At 50.3% G+C, this 27696-nt stretch overlaps 1 protein-coding gene across 5 annotated transcripts in view; it reads left to right on the top strand.

Moving 5' to 3' along the window:
• MYH9 (myosin heavy chain 9) overlaps positions 1–27696 on the top strand; it is a 238712-nt gene that overhangs the window by 39731 nt on the left and 171285 nt on the right. For 3 of the 5 annotated variants that reach the window (XM_078640470.1, XM_078640476.1, XM_078640473.1), the window contains exon 2: positions 15664–16015. In XM_078640470.1, coding sequence (XP_078496596.1) covers positions 15683–16015 — 333 coding nt within the window. In that variant the 5' untranslated portion in view covers positions 15664–15682. The remainder of the gene's footprint in view (positions 1–15663; positions 16016–27696) is intronic. The other 2 variants (XM_078640479.1, XM_078640482.1) reach the window with 2 other exon arrangements.

Raw genomic sequence — 27696 nt, 5'->3', positions numbered from 1 at the left:
ACTGAAACCCCATAAGCTGGGTCCCATAAAAAGGCAACATCCAACAATATTAAGATCCACTCAGTTCCCTAGCTTTACATGGCACATCTAAGGAGCATACTGTAACACGTGCATGACACCTGTTGCCAGAAAAGCAAATGGACAGTAGAAGACATGGCAGTCGCCATCCGTTTTTCAGGAGCTTACCTTAAACCCTTCAAACACCAGCTGTCTAATGTGCGTTCTTCTTGCGTCTGCGAGCTGCGCTTACTTTGGCTGCAACGAAAGGCCGGAAGACTCGTCCTCTCCTGCATTCTTTCAAAACTGATCTAATGTCGCGCTCTCGTTGGCTACTTGCTGCTGCTGTTAACTTGGTGTTTTATGTGGCTGTGTCTCGTGCTTGGTGGTTCAAAGCAATGGCTGCAGGAGCACGCCTCACGGCTGCAGACTGGGGGAAGCACGAAGGCTACAGTGGAAGGTTTGGTATGTGAAGGTGCTGACGCCTTGTGCTACAGCAAAGAGGCATGTGGGAGTTTTTTATTTTTAAAGAGCAGCGTAGGAGGATGCCTGCATTCTGTGAAGTGCTCCAGCACCTTCATTTAGGCCCTGCTTGCATTGGCTTCAGAGGAAGCTCATTTTTTTCTTTAAATTTGTTAATTGACTTTGCATACCGCATAGCAGATTGATATAGAACAGTTATAATATGTTTGCAGTAAGGGCAAAAAGGCGAATATCTGGTGATCGAGTTAACAATAGCTTTTCATACAGTACGCATGTAACACTTCTCGGTGGTACATTCTGGGTGCTACCTGTTTAGAGGCTCGTAAGTGCCCTTCGGGTTCGTACACAGCTCGAGTTTTGGGAGATACTTTTTTTTCCTTTTGTTTAGGCAGTCTGAGTGCATCTTTTCTAGTTATCTCCCTTAGGTGCTTCGCTGCTTCCCCAATGCCCTGAACGAGGCCTTCCAAACGACGATCGCCAAATATGCAGTGGGGAAAACTGCATGCGTCCTGTCCCAAATGTGCGCCTTTGCGTGTAGTGCTTGGTTTGTGGGTGCAGGGACATGTGGGTACATCCTGGTCTTGCACTGTTTACCTTGGTTAAAGGTCCTGGGTGTCGCGCTTCTGTGTGGTTCATTGAAGCTTGCTTAAGGATCAACTGTCCTGTGCAGAGTGTCTTAATAGAAGTGAGGTGGAGGGAGTGGCGACAGTACCTCTATCACAGGGAACGTCACCTGCACTTAAACAGGCTAGAAATGCTACCTTTCATGTTTCGAAAGGCCAATGCGATGAGTAGGCATTGCACTGAAATCTGCGTTTAGCAGTTTGACACAACCCCACCTCGACCAGTGTTTGGGGGCAGATCAAGCAGCTGTATGGCCTTGTGCTCTTTCAGGGGCTGGAGTGTGGGTCGCAAACCAAGGCCATGCCTGGTCATGGTGAAAGACATCTGTACCTTACACAGCATCTAGGCAAGGACCTGCACTGGATAACACTTATTTCACCAATCCCCATAGTTGTTCTACCACTCTGAAGACTCGTCTGGCCTCCTGTATGTAGTGTTGCGCAGCTGCTGGGGGGCTGTTACAAGGAGCCACTGCTCTGACAGTGGCTGCACTGGGGCATCACATGGGACCTGTTTGCAGAAAGGCCACAGTTAGACCTGCACTTTCAACTTCGGGCCTCAGACTCTGAAGGACTTGGGATGTCCCCTTTCACCAAGCAAAGAGGCTGCATGCCCATCAATGTGCAGCGACGTCCTCCATGTCTGGGTTTGGCAGTTGGAGAGGAACTCTTGACTTTGTGGTCACTGTCTTGTAAGTGTGCAGCGGCCCTAGCAAAAACAGGATATGGTTACGAAAAGACAAATGCAAGGGCAGTCTGTGGAGGGTGCCACCCCTAATAATGCCTGTTAAAGGTTTACCTTGCAACCTATCTCCCACCAACCTTTTCCTCGAGTCTTCTGGAGTGATTTTTTTTTTTGTTTGGTAGTTTACATCTTGGATTTCAAATTTAAATTACTTAGTTTCTTACTTACATTAGTGAAGTTGAGAACTGGTGTTCTGTTGGCAGGCAGAAAATTATTCTGCCTATCCCAGTGATAATTCTGGGTACTGTAGTTTTTTTTTTGCAGAGTTTTATATAGCGCGAACTAGACCCGAATCAGGTATCAGAGCGCTTTACATATTTTCCAGTTATGTTACATGAGGACACTTTCATTTTAGGCACGGGGAGATTAAGTGATTTGCCTAGAATCACAGGAGGTTTTGGCGTCGTTACCGAGACTCTAACCCAGATCCCCAGGTCGAGCGCCCTAGCAGTTAGGCCAACTCAAAGGTTGGTTTGAGGTTCATTGGCAGAGGTGTGAATTGCAGTAGAAGTACCAGGGTGTACTGCAAATCAGGATTGAGGTGTTGCTCAAGCAAAGGGCTTCTGTGGGTGTATGGAAACAAAATTTGACAGGGCAACTCTAAAGAAGTTTTAAATAGTTCCAGACATGTCTCTCACTCTTAAGGATTAAGTCCTTCCTTGCCCTACTTGAAACTCAACCAAAATTCTTATGAAGAGTACTGTCACCCAATGACCGTGCCTTTTGTAGATGTTGATGAGAAGACTGCCACAAAGTCCAAAGCATAGCTGCCTGTGTATGTGGTCCAAGCTTTCCGTGAATTGTGAGTAATGGATTCTGCTTTGCAAGAAATGAAGACTGCCCATGGAATGACAGCTTCCTGCGTCCTTACAAGGAAGGGAGGAGGCAGAGGGGGTGATTGCCTTTCCTGCTGCTTTTGCAGGAAGGAGATAAGTGGGATGTGGACAGGAAACCTTGAGGGTGGTGTAGTGCCTGCTGTCAGTGTGGCAAAGCCTTATCCTTTTGCCTTGCTCAGGTGAAAGACTGAGACAACATTGCCGTATGGATTGCTTGGGCTAATGCAGACCTCTTTGCTTCCATGCTAGTGCTGGCATAAGTTTGTTTATTGTGCTCAGTTAGCTGTCCTGTGCCTAGTTGGTGAGCAAAATATTGGAGGAAGCGAGAGATGAGCTACGAGAGGGTCATTGACGAAGGAATTTAGGTAGAAACTTGTCATCCCTGGTTCAACAGAGTGGGAGCGTAAGGGAACAAGACCTATACAAAGTAATGAAGCCGAAACCAGACCGGAGTAGGCAGATGGTGAAAGGCTGGCTGCCGAGGATTTGCTTGGGATGTCATTTAGAGAGCTATTTTGATGTAGCCCTTTGGTAACTAGGGATTTTCTCCAGTCTAGTTTCAAACGTTTTCACCCGTGGCCTAGTACCTACATTCTTACCTCAGTAGAGGCACAGCAAGTCTTTTAACTCTATGCTGAACAACCTGTTGACCACGACTGGCTTTCTATATGCCTTCCTCCCCTAGACCGTCAAATGTTCCTCAAATTGTCCAGCTACCCCAAAGGAAAGCAGTTAGCTTTGAGATGCAACCTCATGCATCATTTAGATGCTGCAGTACCATGGTAACTATTTGGATGCACGTGCTACAGGTTCACGACTCTTCTCCAGGGAGAGGTAGCAATGGCGGATCAAGATCTGTCTGCCTCAACTGCAGCAGAAGTGGCATTCTTTCTCCATGAAGCCCCGTGGCATTTGTTGCAGTCTCGTCCCAGGCTCCTGAGTCATCTATTGGGAAACCTCTCAAGCAAGGAGAATGAGCGGTAGGGGGAAGCTAGCAACCCACTGGAGGCCCCCTTTTAATTTGCAAGGGTATCCTGTGTCCACAAGCGGAGCCCAGTCATGGGAACTGCTCTTGGAGGCAGTCAGCAGCTTTTCTAAGCATTATAACTCCCGTCCATGGACAGGCAGACCCTGGCACGTTGTGGGGCGAGCGAGTACCCATTGAGACGCCACACCGCTGCAGCGTTATGCTGCCCTAAACAGCCGCAGCCTCCGATCCCAGGTCCGCTCTTAGACTTGCAACTGCTGCGTTGTAGTTACTTGCTCTTGGACTAATGCCTGTTCAAAGCAGACGTTTCCCCGCAGTGGGTCCAGTGACTATTCCCGTTTTATCGCACAGAGCCTAATTTATGTCCAAAAGGGAAGAGCACTTGCCCATCGCCCCCGGACCCCTGTGTTGCGAGCAGGAGTTGCTGTGTAAGGCCTTGCTCGTCTTGCTGTAACCCCCGCCGATACCTTCTCTGGCGCTGAGGTGAAGCGTATTCTGCAGTGGGGCGGTCTCCGCACGGTGGGCCCTTTGTCTTGTTCCCTGTCCGAGCTGGAGACGAATCTACGAGGCTGTACCTGCCCTGCGGAGTTTTGAAGGGCGTGTTTGGGGTGTCTGGCCCTCGTACTCCGTATGTGCGAGTCCATGTTGACTGAGGGTGTGGCTGTCCAACGCCGGGGTCGCTCGTGTCCTCTGTTTAACGCGAGGGAGTCTATTCCCTCTGCCTGAGTGGGAGCCCAGTCCTACGAGAAGGGAGCCCCTGCTCGCTCCCGCCGCCTCCGTGCTTGCTCAGCAAGGGGCGTCCCTCCCTCCCTGGGAGAGCTCTCCCTGCTGGCCCCGCTGGGCCCAGGCTTCCTGCCTAACCTTATTTAACGCGTGCTTTGTGTGCTCTCTAGTGCGCCTTTCCTTCTAGTATCTCCTAAAAAGGCATTCATGGGATGCGAAGTTACAGCAGGAAGCGCCGGGGTTACCGAGGGCTTCCTCTGCTGCCAAGTTGAGTCCGTGAGCTCACTTAACCCCTCAGGGTGCTGTTTGAGGGCGCACATCTGCTCTGCGGGAGTGGGAGCCCACGATGCAGCCGCCTCTCACGTACTTTGTGTGCGTGCACACTTCCCTGTACGTCCGCTTCTTCCGAGCGTCACTTTTCTTCCTCCGTCTCTATTTTACTTCACGGGCTCCTATCACCCTTATGGGCCCCATTTTTCCGTGATCTTAATAGCTTTCGCCTGTTACTGGCACGTCTTTCCTGGACTCTAACTCCTCTGCCTCTGTGATGCATACAAAACCCCTCTGCGAGCTCTGTTTAACCTGCTTGTTTCAGTATTACTCTCTCCTGCCTTGACACGCCCATTCTGTTATGGGTGCTGGCTTTATCCTTTCTCTGTATCAATCCGCCCCTGCCTTTTCCCGACTCTCAAACCCTACATGGGCTTTGGCTTTGCTTATGTTCCTAAACTTCACTGTCTGTTGGCATATGCCGGCCCTTCTTGGGCTTCAGTTTATTCTGGCGTCTGCTCGGGGTACACATAGCCTTCCTGAGCGCCAGCTTTGCCTTGCTCTTAGGGCTCTACTCTCCTGCCTTGACTCTCATCCCTACATATCTTGGGCTCCAGCTTACTCCTGCTCTCAATATTGTACGCTCCTGCCTGTATTTGACTCCCACTGACCTTTCATGGGCCCCAACTTTATCCTTGCTCCATTGGTGTTCTAGTGCTTCCTGTTCTATGCCTTTTTTCAAGTAATTGGCTATTTTGGCCTTTAAATTTACTTTTGTTATTCCTAACGACAGTGCTAGTCTTAGATCAATTGTGCTTAAGATTCAGACCTCGTGTTTATCCTTTTCCTACAAGGATGTACAATTCCCCATTACATAATCTGAATTTTTTTTGTTGTATACATTTAAAATGTCCATAGCTTGGAGCAAAGTGAAATCCTAGGCAGCAGCAGTACGGAGAGGTGCACTGCTTTCCTTGGCTATCTAGCCGCATGAGCGAGTTTCTTCTCTGAACTGCTAATATCTAGGCAATCTTGCTCCTGGAGCAGAAGACTAATCTATGGGTTCAGCTGCTCTGCAGAAGCCATGACGCTGAGCCCTTCCTGGATAACCAGGTCTGGTCTGTACATAACACCAGGGGGTTGCACCTCCGGTCACTGCTTTATCTGCTCTAAATCTCCTGGAGGATACACTGGTCTGTTTTTAGTTCTTTCGATCTCAGTTGTCTGTGGATGGTCTGGTTATTCTCTACTATGTTTATTTTTCACCAAAGGTCTTGCTTTCATGAGACTTGGCCATGTGCAAGCATTTTCTTGAAGCCCATTATGCAGTTACATCAATTAAGCTGTATGTTTGTGTTAGACCTGACACCTTTTGGCGTGGTTCTTCCCCCATCTTTTTGCCTCTGACTCATGTGTTTTGATGCTGTGCTGGATTTCGTTTTTGCTTATTTAGATGTTTTGGACACTCTGCCACTGCTGATCAGTGTCAGAGTGTAAGTGCTCCTTCTGTAAATTGTGATATTGATTGAGTATACCTAATTGGCATATTTGTATCACCACGAAGTCCCTAGTAGAGGGCACTGTGTGTGCCAGGGCTGGTGATGACAAATGCTACTAGTGGGCCTGCAGCGCAGATTGCGCCACCCACATGAGTAGCTTTTAAAAGGTGACTCAGGCCTGCCAGCGCAGGGCCTGTGTGCAGTCAGTGACTGCCATGTCAGCCTGGCCAGTGTCCCCACTGGCTCGGCCTAATCCTTCCCTGTCTGTGCACATCAGTCACCCCTATGGAAGGCTCAAGGTACCCCCCTGGGCAGGGTGCAGTGTATGGATAAGGTAGAGCATGTGCTAGTGCAGGTACTATGCTCTGGTAGTGGGCTGCAGCCATTTTGTGTGCTCACTGCTGTAAGGCTATCTTGCTCCATAGAGTAACATGGAGGGGGGCTGGGCCCATGTGATACCAGCCTATCTCCCCATAGGAACAAGATGGGACATAAGTGAAAGATATCCCTGGACTCAGAATTTAATGACACATCTTTTAGTGAAGGGTGTTTTTAAATCCTGTGTTGGAGAATAGCACTTTTAGAAAGTGGCTGTTCTCTTGTCTAAACCTTTCTGTGTGCCTGGGTTTGTGGAATGTCTGCCTGGTCTGGATGTGACAGGAAGGGGCTGCAGAGCCCCAGAGGAGAGGGTCGGAGCCATCCCGGGGATGAAAGGGCACATCTGCCTGCTTGGGAGGAGGGAGGAAGGAATGCCAGATAAGTGCTGGGCTGTGCCTGCCTACCTCCCCCACATTCGCTCTCTCCTGGTGGTCAACTGACCCCCCTGGCCCTGAAGCTGACAGGAAGAAGAAAGCCAGAGACACCTCAGTGCTCCGCAACCCCCAGAACTGGTTTAGACTGGACCCAGGGCCTCCATGCACCAAGAACTTCAAAGACATTGGGGGTATAAGGAAAGGACCCCTGTCTGCAGAAAGTTAGATTCTGAAATTCTACAACCAAGACGGACCCTCTGCTGGAAGGAAGACGGCGAGAGAACTAAAGGAAGATTGCCTTGCTGTATGCTCTAAGGGCTGACCTGTTCTGCTGTGGCCACTGAAAGCTGAAGAGGGGAAAGGGACTTTGCTGCGTGCTGTGACCCTGCCTACTTGAAACTGCCAAGACTCTGCTGTGTGCTGTGTCTATAACTGAATCTCCAAGGGCCTGAGAAGAGCTGGCCCCCTGTCTGCAACCCAGGAACATAAAGGTTGCCCAAGGAAACAAGACTCTGCGGTGCCCCCTGAAGCTGCTGTGTGGCAAGGAGATCGCGAAGCTGCTGTGTGCAGGGAAACTCGGGGACTGCTGGACTAAGCCCTGCTGATTGCCCCGTGTAGCGCGCTGGCTGCTCTCTGTTCTGCTCGAGAGCGCCGCGCTGTCTACTAACTGCTGCATCTCAAGATCGACGTGTTCATCGACACGTGCTGGTGGGGGCCAGAGGGTTCTGAAGCGCTCCAGCGTGGTGAGGGCTAAATACGCTTGACCCGTCTCAGCATCGCCGCGGGCCCGGGCCCTGAAATCACCCCCGAAGGTCTGCTTGCAGCCACGAAGGGGCCGCGCTGTGGTTGGCTGCCGCCGTAGGCTGAGGGAGAAACGCCGCGACCGGATTGGTCGATTTCCCCAGAGCAGGCGGTGACGTCACGGGAGGCTCGGCAGAAGCGCCGCGACCGGATTGGCTGATTCCCCCTGCGTGGTGGTGTCGTCACGGGAGGCTCGGCTGAAGGGCCGCGACCGGATTGGCTCCCGTCGTCAAGGACCTCGTCTGCCTGAGTAATCACCGCCGGGACCGGGGAAGACTGACCCGACCTCGCCGAGGGACCTGAAAGAGTGCTCCAGCCCCCGGCCTGCCGTCTCTGCTCCCCGCTGCTCCCTGGAGAACCGAGAGCGGGCGGTGGAGCGTCCTGAGACCGGCCGGGCTGGAGCGCTAGTGAGCGCTCGCTGCGAGGTGCGCCTGGAGGGGAATCCCCCCCTCCCAACAGCATTGCGGTGAGACGCGCTAGAGGCGCGAAGGGTCCCTGGCGCTAGGGGCCGAGTCCTGTTGATGTTATCAAACCTTGGCATGATCATTGGCTCGTTTTGAGAGCGAATTGCATATAAATCAGTGGCCATATTTTTGAGTGCTGATTTAAGAGACTAGAGACTATTCTTATTTTTATGCTAGGAACTGCCTATTTACAAGACCTACTAAGAATTAAGTGCAACCTTGTTCTAGACGAAGTGTTTAACGTGCAACCTTTAAACTAGAAATGCTATCTGTTCTAAAGAAGTGATTATCATGCAACTGCTTCATTTACATGCTGAAACTAGATAAAGTTATATTTTATATATACTTACCTGTGTGGTCTCAGTTTGTGGTGGATTGGGAATTGCTGTTGTGTTAAGTGCAAATGTTATCCACATTGTCTCCGAGTTTAGCCTAAACTGCTCGCGCCATGCTACCTAGAGGGTGAGCAGGGGTTATCTCAGAGGGTTATTCCGTCGCCCTGACCGGAGCTAGGGGTCCCTACTTGGGCCAAGGTACTTACCTTTGCCAACCAGAGACTCCCGGTTCTAACAGTTTGAAAAATGCTATTAGACAATCGGATTGGGATAAAATAAATTCAAGAGTGCAGGAAAAAGTGGACTGCTTATCGTGGAGTGGGAAGCACCAGGAAGTGCCCACCAATGGAGGACTCAAGACTTGGAGCCGAGAGGCCCGCTTCTATTAACCAGATACTTCTGGATTTAATTCAGTTATCAAGTACCTAGACCCTTCCTTTTCATCAACACAACCCGACATACAAGTTGAAGCTTACAATATAGGAAGTGCTCTGGTCCCTCTCGACCTAGAAGCCAGCACGCCCTTCTACACCCCTAGCCTGCGGGCAGAGGGTTTATGATCGCACCCTTCCTCCACCCCCACTTTTGTCCTGAAGACCCTGATGTAAGGGATGCAACAACGTGTTGAAACGTCAATTTTACGGCATAATTCTCTTCATTAAGAGAACATTGCTCAGTGTGAATTAAACTGTGTAATAAAATACCCTGTGTTTTATGTTCTGTTTTGAATTGGTGTACAATGTGTGGTTGCTTTCTGGGACCATTGCTCCTTACGTAGCGACTCTAAAGTGGCAAATGCTTATTTTTAGACCAGAGAATGATGTCCTCTATACAACAATCTTAAATTGGATTGCTCTTCCTTCGGTTTGAAATCTTAATCCCCCCCCCTGGCAGTAATTAACCAAGCAGACACCCATTCCACGTTAACGGTGTAGCGTCTATGCATTTGCACCACAGCACCTGAGCTGATCTCTGGCCTCTGTCGAGGCTTTTCATGCATAGTCCCTTGCGACCCCCACAGCTTGTATGGATTAGTTTGATATAGATTGGCACTTCTATCCTTCAACTGACCTGTCATCTAATACTGCTGCGTTGCCATCTTTGAATCGTCGAAGTTTAGGGATGTGCTATAGAAACTCACAACATAACCTATTAAAACATTACAAATTAAGTAATACAACAGTTGTGAAATAAAATTACCTTTCAAAAGAAGATGAACCTTTCTCAGTTCAAGAAAAGTGTTTAGTGTACTCTACACACAGGGCATCTTACTCCTCCCACAGCGTCCTCTCTGAACTTAATTCAGGTTTCTGATAAGTTGGGCGTTTCGGAATATTGGCAACAACCCACAGCATCATGTGGTATCTGTACTAAACTTCATCCGGGAAACTTGAGGCTGCCTAAGGTGCAGGTACAAGGCCAGATGAAACCAAAGTGTTGCAGATGTCACGGAAAAGTAGCTCTTTCAGCATGTTTGCCTCTTTGGGTGTGTGCACCCCTTAAAGTCTGTGGCTACTCTGCCATTTTAACCAGACCACCCTCTTCCCCCAAATCCACTTACTTTTCACTGCCATTTTCTTCCACAATCATTTCCCGGGACATCTCTGTAAGATGGGTTTCCACATTTTCAGTTGTTGGACTGACGAGACCTCCATCTCAACAGTGTTTCCACAACATGGCACACCCTTAGTTGTGTTTATTGTTGAGCTACTGCCTTGTGCCACATGCATGATGTCGTAACTTATCTGTACTCTTGTCCCAGGGCCATGCATGGATCTCCTTGCCATCTCTGCACCTTTGTTCACAACTGTAGAAAACATAAGCTGGAGGAATAGCAAGTGCTGACCATAGTCTGTGTATTTAAGTGGTCAGGTAATTGTCAAACAGTGCGCTATTTGAGGTGGGGCCAGCCTAAGACCATAGTCTGGTAGGGGGTGGCACGATCTTCATCTCCCCATGTAAAGTTTTGTACTGTTGCCCCATAGTTGGGATGTTTTGTCTTCATGATACCTTTGACATGCATGGGTGGCTAATAAATGACAGTGTAAATATGGGGGGGGATCTGCTGTAAAGATTGGGTCCTTTTGTGAGGGCAGCATATGTTTATCTTGCACATTGGCTTCTCTTCTCCCTCTCCCCAAGAAAAAACTAGTTTTATCTGTTTAATTGGGGGAGGTTGAGGGGTGATAACTTGACTGATCCTTTAGACAGAGCAACACTTTTCCCGATCACCATTTCCTTGTAAAATTCTACCCCTAATGGAGCAATCATGTTTCCACCTGGAGCAGTCAAGCCTTGTAGCAGACTGAGCAGCCTGGGCTACACAAGCTGTGGTTTGTTCACATGTACATCAGGTTTGGAGGGGCATCCAGAAATTGGAAGGGTAAAATCTCCCTAATTGGCCAGGCTTATTCACTAGAGGAACTAGTACGGACTCCCCTGTCAGTACTTTGTTCAGATTCGACTTTTTGTGTGTACTGCTAAAGTCTGGCAATGGCCAGCTGGTGAGGCTGAAGAACTGATCTGCCTGCTTGAGGAGATGCTGCCTTTACCAGGAGGAAGAGGCATGATCTAAGAACCAAACCTCAGCTGGTTGGCAGGACCTGGGTGGAGGACAGTCTACGGACTGATGCAGCCCAAGAGCCCCCAGGTCACCCCATGCAGCAGCCGAGAAACCCATCTTCCGGATCAAGGAGGTGCTCGTTCTTCACAGTAAATACTACATTTGATTCAGCCCTACCTTACCCGTAGGGTGCTTGTACCTGGCTTACCAATCATCCCTTGAAGTCTTGAGAAATCTTGACTTTGATCCCTTGCCAGGGACTCCTAATCAGCTGGAGGAGAAACTGCTCGTCATTTTTCTAGGCCAAGCACTTCCAGAGAAATTGTGATGTGAATCCCTGGTCTAGACGTTGTCCAGTTTAGTAGCCCACTGGTGTGCTGGATTCCATAAGTGGTGGGTTATTTTGACATTGATTCAGATGCCTTGGAAGCTGCATAACCTGCCTTATTGGACATGTATCTTTAGCTCAAATCATACCTACTGAAATCAAAGGTTGTATTGGGTGGAAGCCTTAAATCTTTTGACTTAAAATATATTTCCCAAATGCTTAATAAAACCTGCATCGACCCAGTGGGCTTCCCAGGGAAAACGATTACCTTGTGGCAAAATGTTAAATTAAAAACTTGCCCCCTAGTGTGTATAAAATGTAGCTATAACTGGCACATTTCTGGTTTTCTTTGGGAAATCTAGAATTAAAGTGTAGGGTGTTTTACTTGCACTTTATAAAGTAAAGAAATGGTTGAGCATGTAAGGTTAAGTGGTAGGTTTGTTTTGAGTTTCTAACCCCACCTCACTATCGCCTGTTCGACCCAATTGAGTTGTGTAAAAAAAGGTCTTGGCCAATCAGCCGGAGTGCAGAAGTACCGTGCCCCAAATGACAGTAACTTGAACAGTTCTTTAGTAACTTTGTGACTGCCCTAGAACCCAAAGAGATGCCCACATTATCCAAGCTGATCTCCCATGATGCCCGTCCTGTGGCCCTTGCATGAGGACGCAGGCTTCACCAGCGCCTCCGGTCTGTACACCCGGGATCCGAGCTGCCTTTCCTGTTCTGTGTCCCTGTATGCACCCGACTTGTCTTTGTGATTTCCACCCCTCCCCCAACAGCCGTCCACAGTGCGGCCTGACCTTTGAACCTGCGTGACGGCAGGGTTGCCGTTCTTGGGGTTTTCGGAGCGTTGAGGAAACTGTTCGATGGCCAGCCTGCATTGAACTCCAAACCAGGTGTGCCCCAGCTAGCAGGAAGTGCAGTCTGTACTATTCCCGTTCTTTCCCGTGACCCCTTTGCCCTGGGCTGCCACGAGGGCTGCAGTGGCGGTGCCGCCTTGAAGGTTTACAGTCTGCCCTCGGCCTTCTCCGTTGCAAGCTTCTGCCTGCGTGTGCTCCGCCGGAGAGCCGTGAACCATGGTTTGAGATGTTCGTGTCACGGCCTGCCGCCTCCTCCAGCGCCGACAGAGCTGCGCGCACAGGTGTGAGGCGCGGGGCGGAGCCGTCATCTGTGCGCGCGGCCTGCCCTCCAGCAGGTGCGCTGTGGCACTGTTGAAATATTGATGCCTCTACCCCCTCGCAGGGCTGTCTTATGCACGACAACCCCACGCATCCTGGTCTGTGGCGATCCCTGATGCAGCACCCAGTGCCTATGTACCCCTCTGCCCGGTCACATTCCTATAGAAGCAGTTTTTGCGTTCGAGGTACCGCTTGTGGCGGTAGCTCTGACCATTACAGCTTTGCATACCTGGTAGCAGGTTTGAATTCGTACCGTGGTGGGGGATGTATAGAGTATGCTGGCAATGTTCCTCCCCATCTTCCTCTGTGGATAGAATGACATGCTCTTCGTGGCAGTCTTGGTGGCCCTCCTTGGCCGATGGTTGTGCTTGCTCCCTGCAGACCTGCTTGACTGTGTATCCTGCCATTGCCTGCTTTTGGTAGTGCTTGTCCCAGGGCAGTCGCTGTAGGTGCTCCCTCCTGGTATTGTCTTGATACTCGCAGTGTTTTGGATGTGGCTTTGATTGGTCATCGCCAGCCTTTGCTGCTTACCATGCCATCCCCGGTCTGTCGGTGCTGGTCCTTCGTGAGGCATGGCTGTGGGTGCCCTCGCCAGCCTTCTTGTCTGGTATCCCAGCATGCAGACTTGAGGTATTTCCTCTGAACATGAAGGCCACCTCTCCTTGAGGCAACCCTAGCATGCCCGCCTCGCAGGTTGTGAAGGCCCTCTTTATGGTATGGATGTATCCGCACCTCACCAGCTTTGCCTTTGTGGTGTGGTGCGGTGCCCGTCTTTCCCGTCGCAGTGTTCGAGGCTTTTCTGTGGTGTAGATGGCTGCATGCTCTCTGCATCCAGAGATTGTCCCATCATGCCCTTCCTGGTTGTTTCTAAACTCTTTGGCGTTTGCCTGAAGATATATAACCGTATATTGCTGCTCGCGGTGGGGAATGATTCCATATCTACCGGTCTTTCTCAGGCCCATACATGGGACAGGACGTGGGTACCATGGTCCTTTCTGGGCAGTGTGCTACCGCTATTGGGCACACACTGCTTGATATGCAGTGATGCGCGAAGGCTGTTCTTCTCTTTATGGTAGACCTACTGTAGTAGGTAGTAGGTAGTAGGTAGTAGGTAGTAGGTAGTAGGTAGTAGGCTGTGGCTAATCAGAGTTGGACGTTTGGTGCCATTCACGTTTACTGGAGGCGCCTGCTAGGTAATCTGTCAGCTGCAGGGGGCACAGCATGAATCTGGTGGTTCATTACCATATGTAGTGCCCTCTCTCCAAGCTAAAATTTCTCATTTAGTGTCTGCGTCGCCTCTTCCTCCGTGTGCAGTTACATTCCTGTCCGGTGGCGGAGGAGGGGAGGGGGCGGACACTTGGCTTCAATTCGAGGAAATGCTCTGAAAATCTCTAGTCTAAGTTCAGTCACCCCTAGCATTCCAGGAGCTCATTCCACCGATGTCGGCCGCGCCTGATTGGGGGAGCTGACTTTGGGTGCCTGCAACGCGCGTATGTCCGAATAGCCCCCTCGTGTTTTATATTTCTATCTTTTGAGGGAGTCTATTGGGACAGCCTTATAGACGGCAGTCAACTGATTGTGAAACTGCTGCTTTCCTCCCCTATTTATGCCCACGGTTGCCCAGCTCGTGGTTGGGAGTTCGAAGGGGGCAAATGGCCTACTCTGACCGTCGAAGGCAAGGCGGCTATTGGACATGGCGCACAGGACAAATGTCAATCTTTTTTTCTTTCTATCCTTTGCGCCTCTGCTTCTTTTCTCAGTTACTTCTCTCCCTCGGGTTCTCTCAACCCTTGTTTTCTTAATTGTGGCTTCTCTCCAGCTCTACCCCAATCTCACAGGAGTCTCTGCTTACTTTTCATGAGTGCCACGTTCAAGCATATCCTTCCTTTTCAGTCTTCCCGATCGTGCCGCACTTTGACCTCTCCTTCATTACTTTTGACCAGCCTTGCTTCCTGTTCGGCCTAATTTGTTTTGTTTATTAATCTCCACCTCCTACTTAAGCCTGGCAAGAGTATTACGGAGTAATTTCGGTACTTTCACGTTACTCGACGCAAAAGAATCTTGCGTAACTTTGCTATAATTTAGTGTAGTTGCATTACAGAAAAGTTACGCCTGCCTCTGTCTGGGTCCCAAGAGGCGGTCAGCACATTTTGTTCAGTGCCCCAAGTTCCTTTATCCTCGCAGGGTCATGAGAGCTCGAGTTGACACATGTTGGTTTAGTGTCTTGCCTGCCAGCCCCTCTGTTCTTCTGAGTGCTGATCTAATGCCCTTTCCTTTTGACTTAGTTCGCCCTCTGCCCTTCCTGTATCCTCACGTGAAGTGACCTACCTTGCCTCTTAGTCCTGAATGTGTCTGAGCACAGTGTCTTCTCACTTAGGGTTCGAGTGCCCTTGCATGATTGTAGTTGTCCCTTCAATGTGTGACTGGCTTGTGCAGCCCTGATTCTTAGAGTGTGCCCTTTTCCAGGTTCTTGAATGTTCAGAAAGCTGTTCTGTGATCGCAAAGCCAGCGTTTTCTCATGTTGAAGAACCCCTGCTGGTGGACTGTTTAGCTCACTCCTGAGTGGCTGGATTGTGTTCTGTTTTTGTTTGTTCACTCATGCCCTGTTTGTTTGGGATCTTATAAAATAAGCTGTTAGTCTTTTCTGGTGAACAATTGTGCAGTGTTGCTTGCATTTTCTGACATGGCGGCCTGTCCTCATTGGCTTCCTGGTTGTAGGTTTTGCTGGTGTGTCCTGTTAGTGTTTTTCTCTGCTGTTGCGACAGCCATCTGGAGTTGGCGCCATTACCACAAACTTGGCCGAGAGCCAAGCAGGATAAAAGTACACTGTTTATGGTGAGCTGTTCTACTCCCCCATGCCAGTTCTGATAGATGCTGATTGTTCACCTCTGGTGATTTATCCCTTTTCTTCCGTTTGATGCTCTAGTCGAAGTCTCTTGTATTTGTACCTTTTGGTAACTGGGTTGGTTTCAGTCCTGTATACTTTTGACTTGCAGCTCTGGACAGTTGTCCGTTTATTTGTACCTTGATTTCTTGATCACATTGCACCTATTCCTTCATGATCTCTTCTCTTTTCAGATTGCTGAAGTAGGGCACCATGACACAGCGTGATGCGGAGAAGTATCTGTTCGTAGACCGAAACTACATCAACAACCCTCTGGCGCAGGCGGACTGGGCAGCCAAGAAGCAAGTATGGGTACCTTCAGAAAAGCAGGGCTTCGAGGCAGCCTATCTGAAGGAGGAATCTGGAGACGAGGCCATTGTGGAACTGGCCGAAAATGGCAAGAAGGTGAAGGTGAACAAGGACGACATTCAGAAGATGAACCCTCCCAAGTTCTCGAAAGTGGAGGACATGGCAGAGCTGACCTGCCTCAATGAGGCTTCCGTGCTGCACAACCTGAAGGAGCGATACTACTCTGGCCTCATCTATGTGAGTACTGCTGCTGCGTCAACCAATTGTATGTGTGGTGGAAATTCTCAAAGTTGCAAGGATTGAGTAGTGTACATTGTACAGTGTATTTAAATCATATGCATCCCAAAAAGCTGTGCGGAAGGGGTTCCTTACATGGCTGTCTGAGTGGGCTTGAATCTATGATGAGCAAGTCCTGTGAGTCCTGTAGAGATGTGTGTAGCATTAGTGCTTTTCATATAGATGTGCTATGCTAGCTGGGTGCATGTCTTATGCAGGACTGGGTGTAGTTTGCGGCGTTTTGTTAGGCGGTACTCCACGAAGTGAAGTTTTGCAATTTGCAGAGGGCAGTGTGAACTGCCGATCGTGCTGATCTTCCTGCAGTTCAGGTAAAAACTCTACCCTAGCAGCAGCTTGTACTCAAACTTACCATTCACGAGCGGGGAAATAACTGCTGCACTACGCGGAGGGGAGTTTTGGGCTCTCCGCAAACTGCGCTCAGTGCAGGAAACTCTGCAAACTCTAACGGAGCTGAGTCCAATGCCTAGTCCTATGAACTTGTGTTGGGAGTAGAGCTTCCTGTAGAGTAGCGCACACAGGTTTTAGTTTTTATTAAAGGCACTTTTGTGTGCAGTTTTAATATACTTTTAGTGTACTGAAATTTTATTGCAAGAGGCACAGTGTATGGCAGGGCATGGGTCAAGAGTGGATTCACTTTCCTGATTGACCCAAGGTGCATCCATTTTAGTGCATCATGCTAGCTCCATGCCACTGAAGCACTCACACTCAACTACTAGCCAAGGCCTAAAAACATTGACCCGGGAGCGCCAACGCTTTAAAGTGTTTTTATGATGGCCACATCCGAAGTGTACTTAATGGATTTAACCCCTTCCATGCTGATGACTGGCCCTGTCCGTCATGCATCACGGTGGGCGTGTGCTGATGACGGCGGGGGATGCCATGATCCCGCCCACTCATTAAAACCGCCGCACAGGCTTGTGGCAGCACCCCAGGGGTTAACTCTGAATTGTTTACACCACTGGTATCCTGAAAATCTTGCATGGCGGCATTACGACGCCATCACCCATCCAGATCTCATCCAAGTATTACTAATGTAGAAATAAGTTTCTTTTTATTTTCTAATTGTTAATATTTAAATAATATATTTCTAGCTTGTATGTATATACTGCAAACTTGGGCAGATTGGTTCAAAGCAGTGCCCATTGAGTGGGGTCAGGATACAATAACATACATTTCAAACATTTATGAATTATTGATGTATACATTTGTTTAGCATGTTTTTACCATTGCATTTCAGGTTCACAATTTTTTTTAAAACAGTGAGACTAATTTGCTCCGAATCACAAGATTTTAGGTGTGCTGAACTGACAATACAATCCAAGGTTCCGAAGCAAACAGTTTAGCCACTCGTTATTGAAATTCTTCTGAAGTTGAGCCTTTTAAGATTAATGGTTTTGTTTGAGCATTAGCCCATGCATGGCAAGGATCGTCGGATTTACTTGAAAACCATCCAGAAGGCAGACCTGAAACTATTGCATCAGGATTTGTTGGTGAAGAAAGCTTACGCCCTCTGACAAGACTCGGAGTGCAATTTCTTGATCACAGCTTTGACTAGCTACTGCTGTCTCCAGTCCTCCACTGGGTACTTCTGCTTGTTGGAAAGTGGGTTATTGGTAGGGGCAAATGTAGGTCTGCCACTTGCAATAAGGCCACTAACACATGATAGGACTCAGCATACGTCTTAGACTATTCCTTTGCTCAACCCTTGGTAAAGTGGCTGCGAGCAGACCGGCTTAACTGCAAAGACGGGTATGTAAAGCATTTAAAAACATAATTTCAGGGGGCGTGGCTAGCAGCCAACGATGGCGGCCGCAGCTTAGGGAGGCTCCTGCGGTGAGGCGGCTTCCCACATCAATCCGGCACATTTATCCTGTGCAAATCTTCTGCTTTCGGGGCGGAACTGGTCCGGTGACCGTGCGGCACCCAGAGCGCCAGAGACGGAGAGTCAGAGGCTCCGCAACGGTTGGAGCCCCGAGACGAGCGGAGGGGCCTGGATCATCCGGACAAGCAGCGCTGTGTCCTGAGGACGGTGACCGGGCGGAAGTGAGGTGAGGACGGGCACTGACACCGGAAGTGGCGGCCCCCCCGGCGCCTCGCGGACACAGTGAGCCGCAACATTCCCTGGCGAACCTGCGGTCTGACGGAGGGCGCCCTGCTGGCGCCGGTACCTAAAAGCGGCTCCGGAGACAGGGAAGTGGCCGGGGACGGCGCAGCGGCCCGTGCATTGGCCCACCGGGGACCTGATCCGGCGGACCATCGAAGGGCGGGCTCGCCATCCAGTGACCGGGAAGAGGCCCCGGTGGTGTGCGGGGCGGGGATCTGCTGGGGGCCACGACTCCTGAGTGACGCCGGGGTCTCCTGAGTGACGCCGGGGTCTCCCCCCCCCCCCCCCCCCTGCGTTCTGAAGCGCCGGGCGGCGCTGGTGGTGACCGTGCGTCGCCCTCATTACTCCGGCGGCCCTGTGGACGATATCCCCCAGCATCGGAGCCTGGGCAAGAAGGGCAGGGGTCCAGCACTACTCGTCCCGGATTGAGCCTGTGTATTACCGGGTGGCTGCTAAGTGTGGGGGTCATTTCACCGGGCTGTATATTTGCTGCATCTGATTATAGGCCCTACGCGACCAGTGCCACGTGCGACGCATCCATCTGGGGGGCGCACGGCCTTCACCTGGCCCGACTCCAGTGAAGACCCCGGCCTGCACACGCTTTAATTGCTGGTGGTACACTATGGCGCAAAGGGGCCCCAGAAACAGCTCCACGCAAGCGAAATTGGACAAATTTGCCTACGACAAGCACACTCCCCCGCAGGAACAACGCAGACAGCCCGGGAAGGGGGCGGACTCGGAGGGAGCGAAGAAAGCCACACTAGAAGACGTCCTGACGGCGCTGGCCCAGGTGCAGGCGACGGTAGGGGCGACGGCGACAGAGGTCACCCTGATCCGAGCGGACCTCCAGAAAATCAATGAGCGAGTAAAGCAAGTCGAGGTTGTTACCAAATCACTGGTTCAGGATGTCTCAGACCTCCAGATTGTTGTCCGCCCGTAGCTGTCCCATTTCAAACTGCTCAAGGAGAAGCTGGATGATCAAGAAGGACGCTCGCGACGGAACAACGTCCGCATTCTAGGAGTGCCGGAATCGGAAACAACTGGAGCGATGGACCTATACGTGGAGGACATGATCAAGACCAAACTACAACCTAAGGGCCTATCTCATTTCTTTTCTGTGGAGAGGGCACACAGAGTGCCGGGGGGAAAACCGAAAACGGGGGGCCCCCCGAGGCCGATCCTGGCGAGACTCTTCAACTTTAGAGACCGTGACGCCATTCTGCAGGCGGCTAGGGTGGCGCCGGCGATTCAGATCCAAAACTCTAAAGTGTCATTTTTCCCGGACTACACAGCTGAGGTGTCCCGGAGACGGAGAACTTTCCACGAAGTGAAGAGAACGCTCTGCGAAAAGGAATTGCCCTACTCAATGCTATTCCCAGCCAGGCTCCGTGTGGTAGCTGACAAAGGTCTGGTTTTTCGACTCCCCTGATGTGGCCAGGGACTGGCTGGAGGGCTGGCACACTGTGCAATAATCGGAAGTCCAACAGGCACAATACGGCCCACCGGGCGGACAGCCGGACAGGCTCGCAAACTTCAGGGAGAGGGGGGAAGGAGAGGTCCCCAGCCCGAGACCTCGTGGAGAATGAAGGGAATGACCGCTTGGAGTGAGACAATGGTGTCACCCTGACTCTTCACCTAGGAACTATTGTCTAATAGCTGCAACTGGACGCTGGCCTGCTTTGTCCTGAAAGTAAGCAGGGATGCCGCCTGCCGGGGGAGACACTCTCCCCCTTACACGCAAGTACACTGGTTTTGGGAGGGGACAAGCACTCTGCTAAGTTGGGGGGGCGGGCAGTTGGAAGTCCGTTAGGCAGGGGGGCAGGGAGGGGGGTTTGTTTTGAAGTTGTTTGGAACACATATTTATGGTCAAACTGTGACACGCCACTCATGTGACATTTTGGAACGTTGGTTGAAGCGGGGAGGTGGGGGCTGTGCTGTAAGAATGCGCATTGCACAAATTAATGCCGTTAACGAACGCATATGGCGGATGACCCTTCTTTTAGACGGGGGGACGTAGACCCGGATTCCCGGGGATCCCCGTTAAACTTAATGACATGGAATGTACGGGGGCTGGGAGATAAGATCAAGCGGGGACTGGTGTTACTCACACTCAAAAGGCTGAAGCCCGCTTTAGCGATGCTGCAAGAGACGCATTTAATAGGTGGGGCGGCCAAGGCCATGGATCGGAAAGGGTACAAAATGTTGGTACATTCGGAATTCTCGTCCGGGTCCAGGGGCACCGGTATCCTACTACTGAAATCCTCACAGTTTATTCCACTACAGACTAAGACCGATCAGGGTTGCTTCGCCACGGTACAGGGACAATGGGAGGGTAAACTCATTAATCTAGTGTCGGTATACATCCCCCCTGCACTCCACTCGGTACAACTCCCGAAATTAGCTGAATTCTTACTGGCCCTTCCCGAGGGAGAGGTGATTCTAGGGGGAGACTTCAACGCCATTCTAGATGCACAGTTAGACCGGTTCCCGGCGGGCGGCCCCGCTGGCAATTCCTCACACTTCCAGCGCTTCATGTCTGCCATGGGCCTCCTTGACATGTGGAGAAGCTCCCACCCCCAGTCCCGGCAGTTCACTTTTCACTCCGCTGTACACGGCAGCCTTTCAAGAATTGACCATTTCCTTGCCCTTGGCAACAGCTCCCATCATATAGACACCGTAGACATACACCCCAGGGGTGTCTCTGACCACTCCCCGATCACCCTGGTGATGTCCGCCCACGAGAAGGTGCGCAGGCGGATATTCCCGATACATGCTGCATACTTAAAGATCCCCAGGGTCCGTAAGGCCCTTAAGACAGTGACGACACAATATTTCGCTGAGAATGTCAACTCCGTGAGCTCGTCGGAGGAATTATGGGAGGCGTACAAGACGGTATTTAGGGGACAAGCGGTAAGCTCGATCACGGGTCACAAGAAAGATAAAGCCCTGGAACTCGCTGACTTAGAATTAGGCTTACAGGAACTCACAATGACACACGAAAGGCAGCCCACACCGAGCACGGCACACGCATTCAACATCCAGCAGCAACTCTACACGGATCATCTGAGGACTCAGGTAAAGGGCCACATTGCTGACACCCAGAATAGGGTTTATGAGATAGGAGATAAGGCGGGTAGGCTGCTGGCCTGGCTCGACACACGTGATGGCGGTTCTAGGGGCATCCAGCAGGTGAAAGATAGTGGGGGTGTGGTACATGCTAGCCCCGCGCTCATAGTGGAGGCGCTGGCGTCCCACTTCGAGGGGGTGTACACCCCTGAGCGGGAAGTGACTTCCGCAATGGCCAAAGAAGCACTGGAAAGGATAGAGATCAGGACGCTGTCGGCGGAGGCCTCAGTGGACTTAGAGGCAGATATCACGGCGGAGGAGATACAGCTGGCTATTAACGCCTTGAACCCCGGGAAAGCACTTGGCCCCAATGGCATTCCTATTGAGTGGTACCAAGCGAAACCCGAATTACTGAGTACCCATCTCTTAACGATGTACACGGAATGTCTAGAGAAGGGGAGGCTCCCGCTTGACCAGAGACTGGCCACTATTGTGGCTATCCCCAAACCCGGGAAACCACCCGAGGATTGCGCCTCCTATCGCCCCATTTCCCTGCTTAATGCAGAAGTTAAAATCCTTGCCAAACTTTTAGCGTCTAGGATTATGCCACATCTGGCCGATCTTATACACCCAGATCAGTCCGGGTTCCTGCCACACAGGAACACGGCACTGAATTTGCGCCGATTGCATGGGGCGTTGGCTGGGGCAGGGGCACTCACGTCGCCGGCGGTTGTACTGGCCCTTGATGCCAGAATGGCCTTTGACCTGGTGGAGTGGAACTACCTGTTCGAGGTCCTGTCCCGCATGGGGTTCGGCCCCAAGATTATAGCCTGGGTGAAACTGTTATACGCAGTCCCGACCGCACAAGTGGTGGCCAACGGACATATCTCTCGCACGTTCCCTCTGGGAAGGGGAACTCGGCAGGGATGCCCACTCTCACTGCTGCTGTTCGCAATTTCGCTGGAGCCCTTGGCCACCATGATACGGACCTCACCACTGTTGAGGGGGATTAGCTGGGCAGGGGGCTGGGAGGACCGGATATCCCTCTACGCGGACGACATGCTGGTGTATCTCACTGACCCGGAGCAAGGAGTGCCGGCCCTTCTTCGGCTATGTGACGGCCATGGGAAAATCTCTGGTTACACAATCAACTGGGCCAAATCGGAGCTGTTTGTCCTGAGGGGCCCGGTTCCGGCGCTAACAAAGGACTGCCCTCTGAGGATTGCGGGTTCCTCCTTCAAGTACTTGGGCATCCATGTCACCAGGGACCCTGCGGAATTCATGGCAAAAAATTTGACACCCCAAGTTGAGCGACTGAAGCAGGATGTAAAATTCTGGGCGGGGCTGCCCCTCACGCTGTTGGGGAGAGCTGCTCTATATAAAATGAAGTCCTTACCCCGCTTCCTGTATGTACTCGAAAACACTCCATACCCCGTGAGCCCCAAGTTCTTTCAACGGGTGGCAGCACTGGTGTCCACCTTGATGTGGGGTAACCTCCCGCCGCGTATCGCGCAAACTAAACTGCACAGAGGGTGGTATGACGGCGGGATAGCACTCCCCAACTTGACGATGTACTATTGGGCGGCGCAGCTGAAACCCATCAACTGCTGGTTGCACACCCCACAGTCTGAGCCTGCATTCCAGGCAGACAGGGCGCAACTGGGCTTGACCAGCCTGCTGGCCCCACTGTATGACCGTACGAAGGCAAATAAATTGGAGGGGCCTACCAGGTTAACCGCGACACTGTGGCATAAGGCAACCGCAGCATTGGGCTGGAAGGGGCGACTTACGAAACTCACACCGCTTTGGGACTCCAAGGCCTTTGGCACTCTGCGAACCAGCAAGGGTTTCTCCCAGTGGGACACAATAGGCATATCTACAGTTGGAGACCTTTGGGAGGCGCGGTACTCACCTTTAACAGATTGCGGGAGCTGTTTGACCTTGGCGAGAGGGAGTTATACAGGTATATCCAGATCAGACATGCACTGCTAGCGGTCATTCCCCCCGACAGTACATTGCCGGAGGCATCCCCGCTTGAGGACCGGCTCCTCACTGAATACATGGTAGAGAAGGCGACCTCCCTAATTTACCGTAAACTACTTAACAACCTACCAGACCCACTGATTAGGCTCAAGGAACACTGGGAGGAAGAAATCGGGGAGATGGACGAACATGAATGGAACTTGGCGATTGCGTCTCCTAAGGAAGTGGGTATCTCTGCTCGACTGAGACTTGTGCAATTGAAAGTCCTACACAGGGTCTACTACACTCGAACCATGCTCCATCGCATACACAGAACGCAGCATCCTTTCTGCCTTCGTGGATGCGGAGAGGAGGGAACCTTTTTTCATACTGTGTGGGATTGCCCGCGTGTCCAGGAATTCTGGAGGCAGGTACTGCGGACGATCTCGCAGGCATTAGAGATTTCACTGCTGCCTGATCCGAGGCGGTGTCTCCTGAACGTATGGGAACAGACTGATGTCTCCAGGCAGGACCAAACATGGGTAACAGTGGGGTTCATGATCGCCAAGCGGGACATAGCACAGAAGTGGGGCTCGGCGGATACACCTACAACGACACAATGGGGTGTTAACATGGACAGGGTCATGGTGACGGAGCGTGCAGTATATTCCAACAGGGCCTGCCCGGGGAAGTGGAATAGGGTCTGGTCCAAGTGGAATATTTACAGGGGAGGAATTTGCGAACCCTTGGAGGAGGAAGAGCTGGATGAGTCCGATGGTGAGGAGGAATTGGACTAGAGGGGCTCGGGGGACACATTAGAAGTGGGGGACGGGGGGAGGTGCATGGGGAATAGGTCGCATAAACACACTTAGGCCTTCCCCTTGGAGTTAAGAGAGTGAACGTAGGGCTGTTGCTCGGAAGAGCGTACACACATTGGGTACCTGGGTGGGGGTGCATGGACACTGGTGGGAGGGACTGATTGTAGGGGGGTTATACCGCTACATAGCGAACGGACCTGTTCATCCATAATGAACGATCAGTATGTTTCTTTTAGTTGGTTGTTAGGCTTTTGTTTCGTTGAAAAAAGGAAAAAAACAACAAAACCTGATTTCCTGGACACTCCACTATATGCACCTTTTCTATGTTGCGGTAACCATCTTCTGTACGGAATTATGTCGACATGAGCTACGTTGGGCATTACTGCATTCTGACGATGTTGTGATAATGGCGGCCAGCCCGATCGGGTTGTAGGCCAATTGCTGTGTAATTTGTAAGGTGCAATAAAGGTTTAAAAAAAAAAAAAAAAAAACATAATTTCAGTAAATAAGACACAACGCAAAATAAAAATCCAACATCAATTTATAAATGACACCAAAACGAAAAAAATCCACTGTAGGGAACCTGATATATGAATTTTAAAGATTAGTCACTTTCTAGTGCTTAGAAAGCAACAGTGCCCTTTTTCGTAATTTCGTTTTCTGTCGGACACCTTTATAAATTGTTCTGAAGAATTTTCTCACCACTGTGGTGGGCCGCCTTCTGCAAACGGGGTCCAGTTACACACCTTCCTGGTGTTCTATCCAACACAATCCAAGGTTCTGGAATCTCCAAGAGGGTCCTTGAAAGTGTGAAACTTCAATTCCGCAATCCACTTGAACCAAAACCTTTACAAATCCACTGGTACTCCAGGCTTTGAATTATTTGTGGGGCTGTCCAAGAGAGCTCTGTTAACCTGTAGCTTGCAGAGTTCCACTCTTGTATTTTGTCAGCAAGGTAAACCACTGGTCTGTAGTTTCAGGCCTTAGAGTTCTTTGCACAGCAAAATCTTAAGCAGGTCACTTCTTGCTTCATTCAGTTTCAAGCAGCAGATCTGGAGGGCTCTGCCCCTCAGATACTTCAAAATTCTCTGGGTCAAGCACCAGGTCACTTTTGACCAATAAGAGCAGGGCAACTAGTCATAGTTATGACCACATCCTGTAGTGTGGCATTAGTTTGCCCCAGAGTGCATCATTCTTCCAAATCCATAATGGCTGATTTTCCAGCAAGGAGGTAAGCGCTGGCTAAACACCACCCCCTGGCATGGCTTATTTCCATGGACTCTCCCTATCATCTGCACATACCTTACCTAAGCCTAGCTCTGACTCTGGGTCAAGACAGTCAGTGGACTGAAACCCAGGCCTCCCCTCTTGCCTTTGAAGAGCATAGTTTACGATGCCACCTCCTGGCCTGGCAGTCCTATAGAACAGATCACTGCCCTCCCAGCAGCCTGGCTAATCCACTTAACTGGCCAATCCAGGCAGACCACCAAGAGGCTGAATTTGGACTTACAAAGTCTCATAACTTCTTGTATGTACACTTTAGGAGAAATTCAACAATATAATATTTGATTTACTACTACCATTCTGGGAAGTCTTTGAATGGTCCTGCTAGTCCTCTCCTATCAATAGTTATTAATCAATAACTTCCTACCATGTTAACCTATGGGCCATGGGGTTTACAATGGAGAATGACTTGGGCCACTTCAAGAACCAGTGCTTGTAAAACCATATTTAATTTCCATAATTTCTGCAGGACCCCACCCCCTGTGAAACTGGGAGACTTCAGGGGTTCTGAATCTGCAGAAATCATGCAGATTATCCTTACCCAATTTTTCTAGCATCAAAGTCGAATTTGAGCAGCTCTTTAACACAATATGGGGAGTGACATGTAAAATTCCACTTTACCCAGGCATATAAACTCATTTTATAAGGGTGCTCCTTATAGATAACTGACCCCCACCCCTAGATTACCTAGGGGAGACCCTGGGGGTCCCTAATATGCAAAAACATGGTATGTTTTTAATTTTTAAGGGCCCTTACCCCCAAAGTCGAGTTTGGGTACAATTTAAGGTTTAAAAGCTGTCCTGGCCACCAGGGATGCTTTTAAACTGACCTCGGACTTTTCCACCCCATGGCAGCTGGTGTCCCTTTGTTCATTTTCTTATGTGACGCTGCTTTTCCTCCAGTTACTGGATGACGATCTCCCTGTTTGTAGGAAGCTTTGCAATGTGTTGCATGATGCACATGTACCCTTCGCTACAAACAATGCCTTGTTGAGGTCACAGTTCAGTTTCTTTGCTTCCATTTGATCATCCTCTGTGTAGTAGACCATCAGGAAAAAGGAGTGATGCGTTATAAGGTAGAGTATACTTGAAAGTATGTGGAGACCACCGCTCAAATGTCAGGGCAAGCTGCAGTACGCTACTTGAAAGTCTCCAAGGCTTGAAAGGCCAGGAGTTCATTAGATGGAGAATGAGCTGGGCTTCACTTTAAAGTGATCCTTCTCGTATTTCACTACCCCAGTGGCACAGGTTGTATTTTGAGTACAGCATGATCTGCATCAGCTGATGGCAGGAATTTTGGATTGCTCTCTAATGTCCATGTATTGCCCAGGAATGGAGAACCTTTTCAAAAACACTGGCACTGAAGACTAATCGGAGCATCTTGCCATGTTCACTGCACGTAATCATGCCTTCACATGCTCCAGAAAAGCGGATTCCAGTCTTATTTGGTGTTAAGTTCGCTCCTTCCCTGCTTACTTGTAAAGTGTATAATCCCCCAGTATCTGTCACCAAGCAGTCCTGAGCAGCCTGTGGCCTTTTTTTGCAGAGTTTTATATAGCGCAAACTAGACCAGATCCCAATCGGGTATCGGAGCGCTTTACACATTTTCCAGTTACGTTACATGAGGACACACTTTCATTTCAGGCACGGGGAGATTAAGTGATTTGGCCAGAATCACAGGAGGTTTTGGTGTCGTTACCGAGACTCGAACCCAGTTCCTCCGAGGTCGAGCGCCCTAGCCGTTAGGCCAACTCCTCTCCCTGTCATCAGTCTAAAGTTAGCATGTGCAGTGTGTAGAAGTTTGGGGGGGGGGGCTAATAGAGCTGATGGGGGGGCGCGCTAATAGAGCTGCCAAGCAAGGTTTTAGGATCCCAGAAAAATCCAGGGCTGAGACGCAAAGAATTGGAAAGAAAATTAACTCGGGTGGACCCTTATAGCCAAAAGAAAATGCTAAAGCAGAGCCCATAATAACCACCTCAGCCAGGAGGAGGTTGGGGGGGGGGGAGGGGAGGAGAGAAGGGTGCTATTAAAGAGGGGTAAAACAATTTCCAACACAAAGTATGCCCTCTCTTCTGCTGAGACCGCTAGCTGGCAACGCTGCTTAAGACAACCTTTGCAGACCTGATCAGTTCCACATTCAAGTATTTAAAGCAAAGGTGCAGGCTAACTTAATTGACCACAAACCTATTGATTTTACCGAAGGTAAATGTTTTTGAAGGAACAAAACTGTAATGAAGTGACTACAGCAAGAAGAGTATTGCTTACAAGAAACCGTTTCAAAAGGACATCTGTTAGCTGGCAGAGGCAGCACTCCTCACAGCAGTCCACACCTGCATTTCGAAAAGCACCACAATGGCAGCCCTCATTTTTTTGTGCAAGAGTACAGAC

This window comes from Lissotriton helveticus, chromosome 1_1, assembly GCF_964261635.1.
Source record: "Lissotriton helveticus chromosome 1_1, aLisHel1.1, whole genome shotgun sequence".
In the NCBI taxonomy this organism is placed as follows: domain Eukaryota; kingdom Metazoa; phylum Chordata; class Amphibia; order Caudata; family Salamandridae; genus Lissotriton; species Lissotriton helveticus.
The sequence above is the reverse complement of the archived record's forward strand: the minus strand, read 5'-3'. Positions and strand labels throughout refer to the sequence as shown.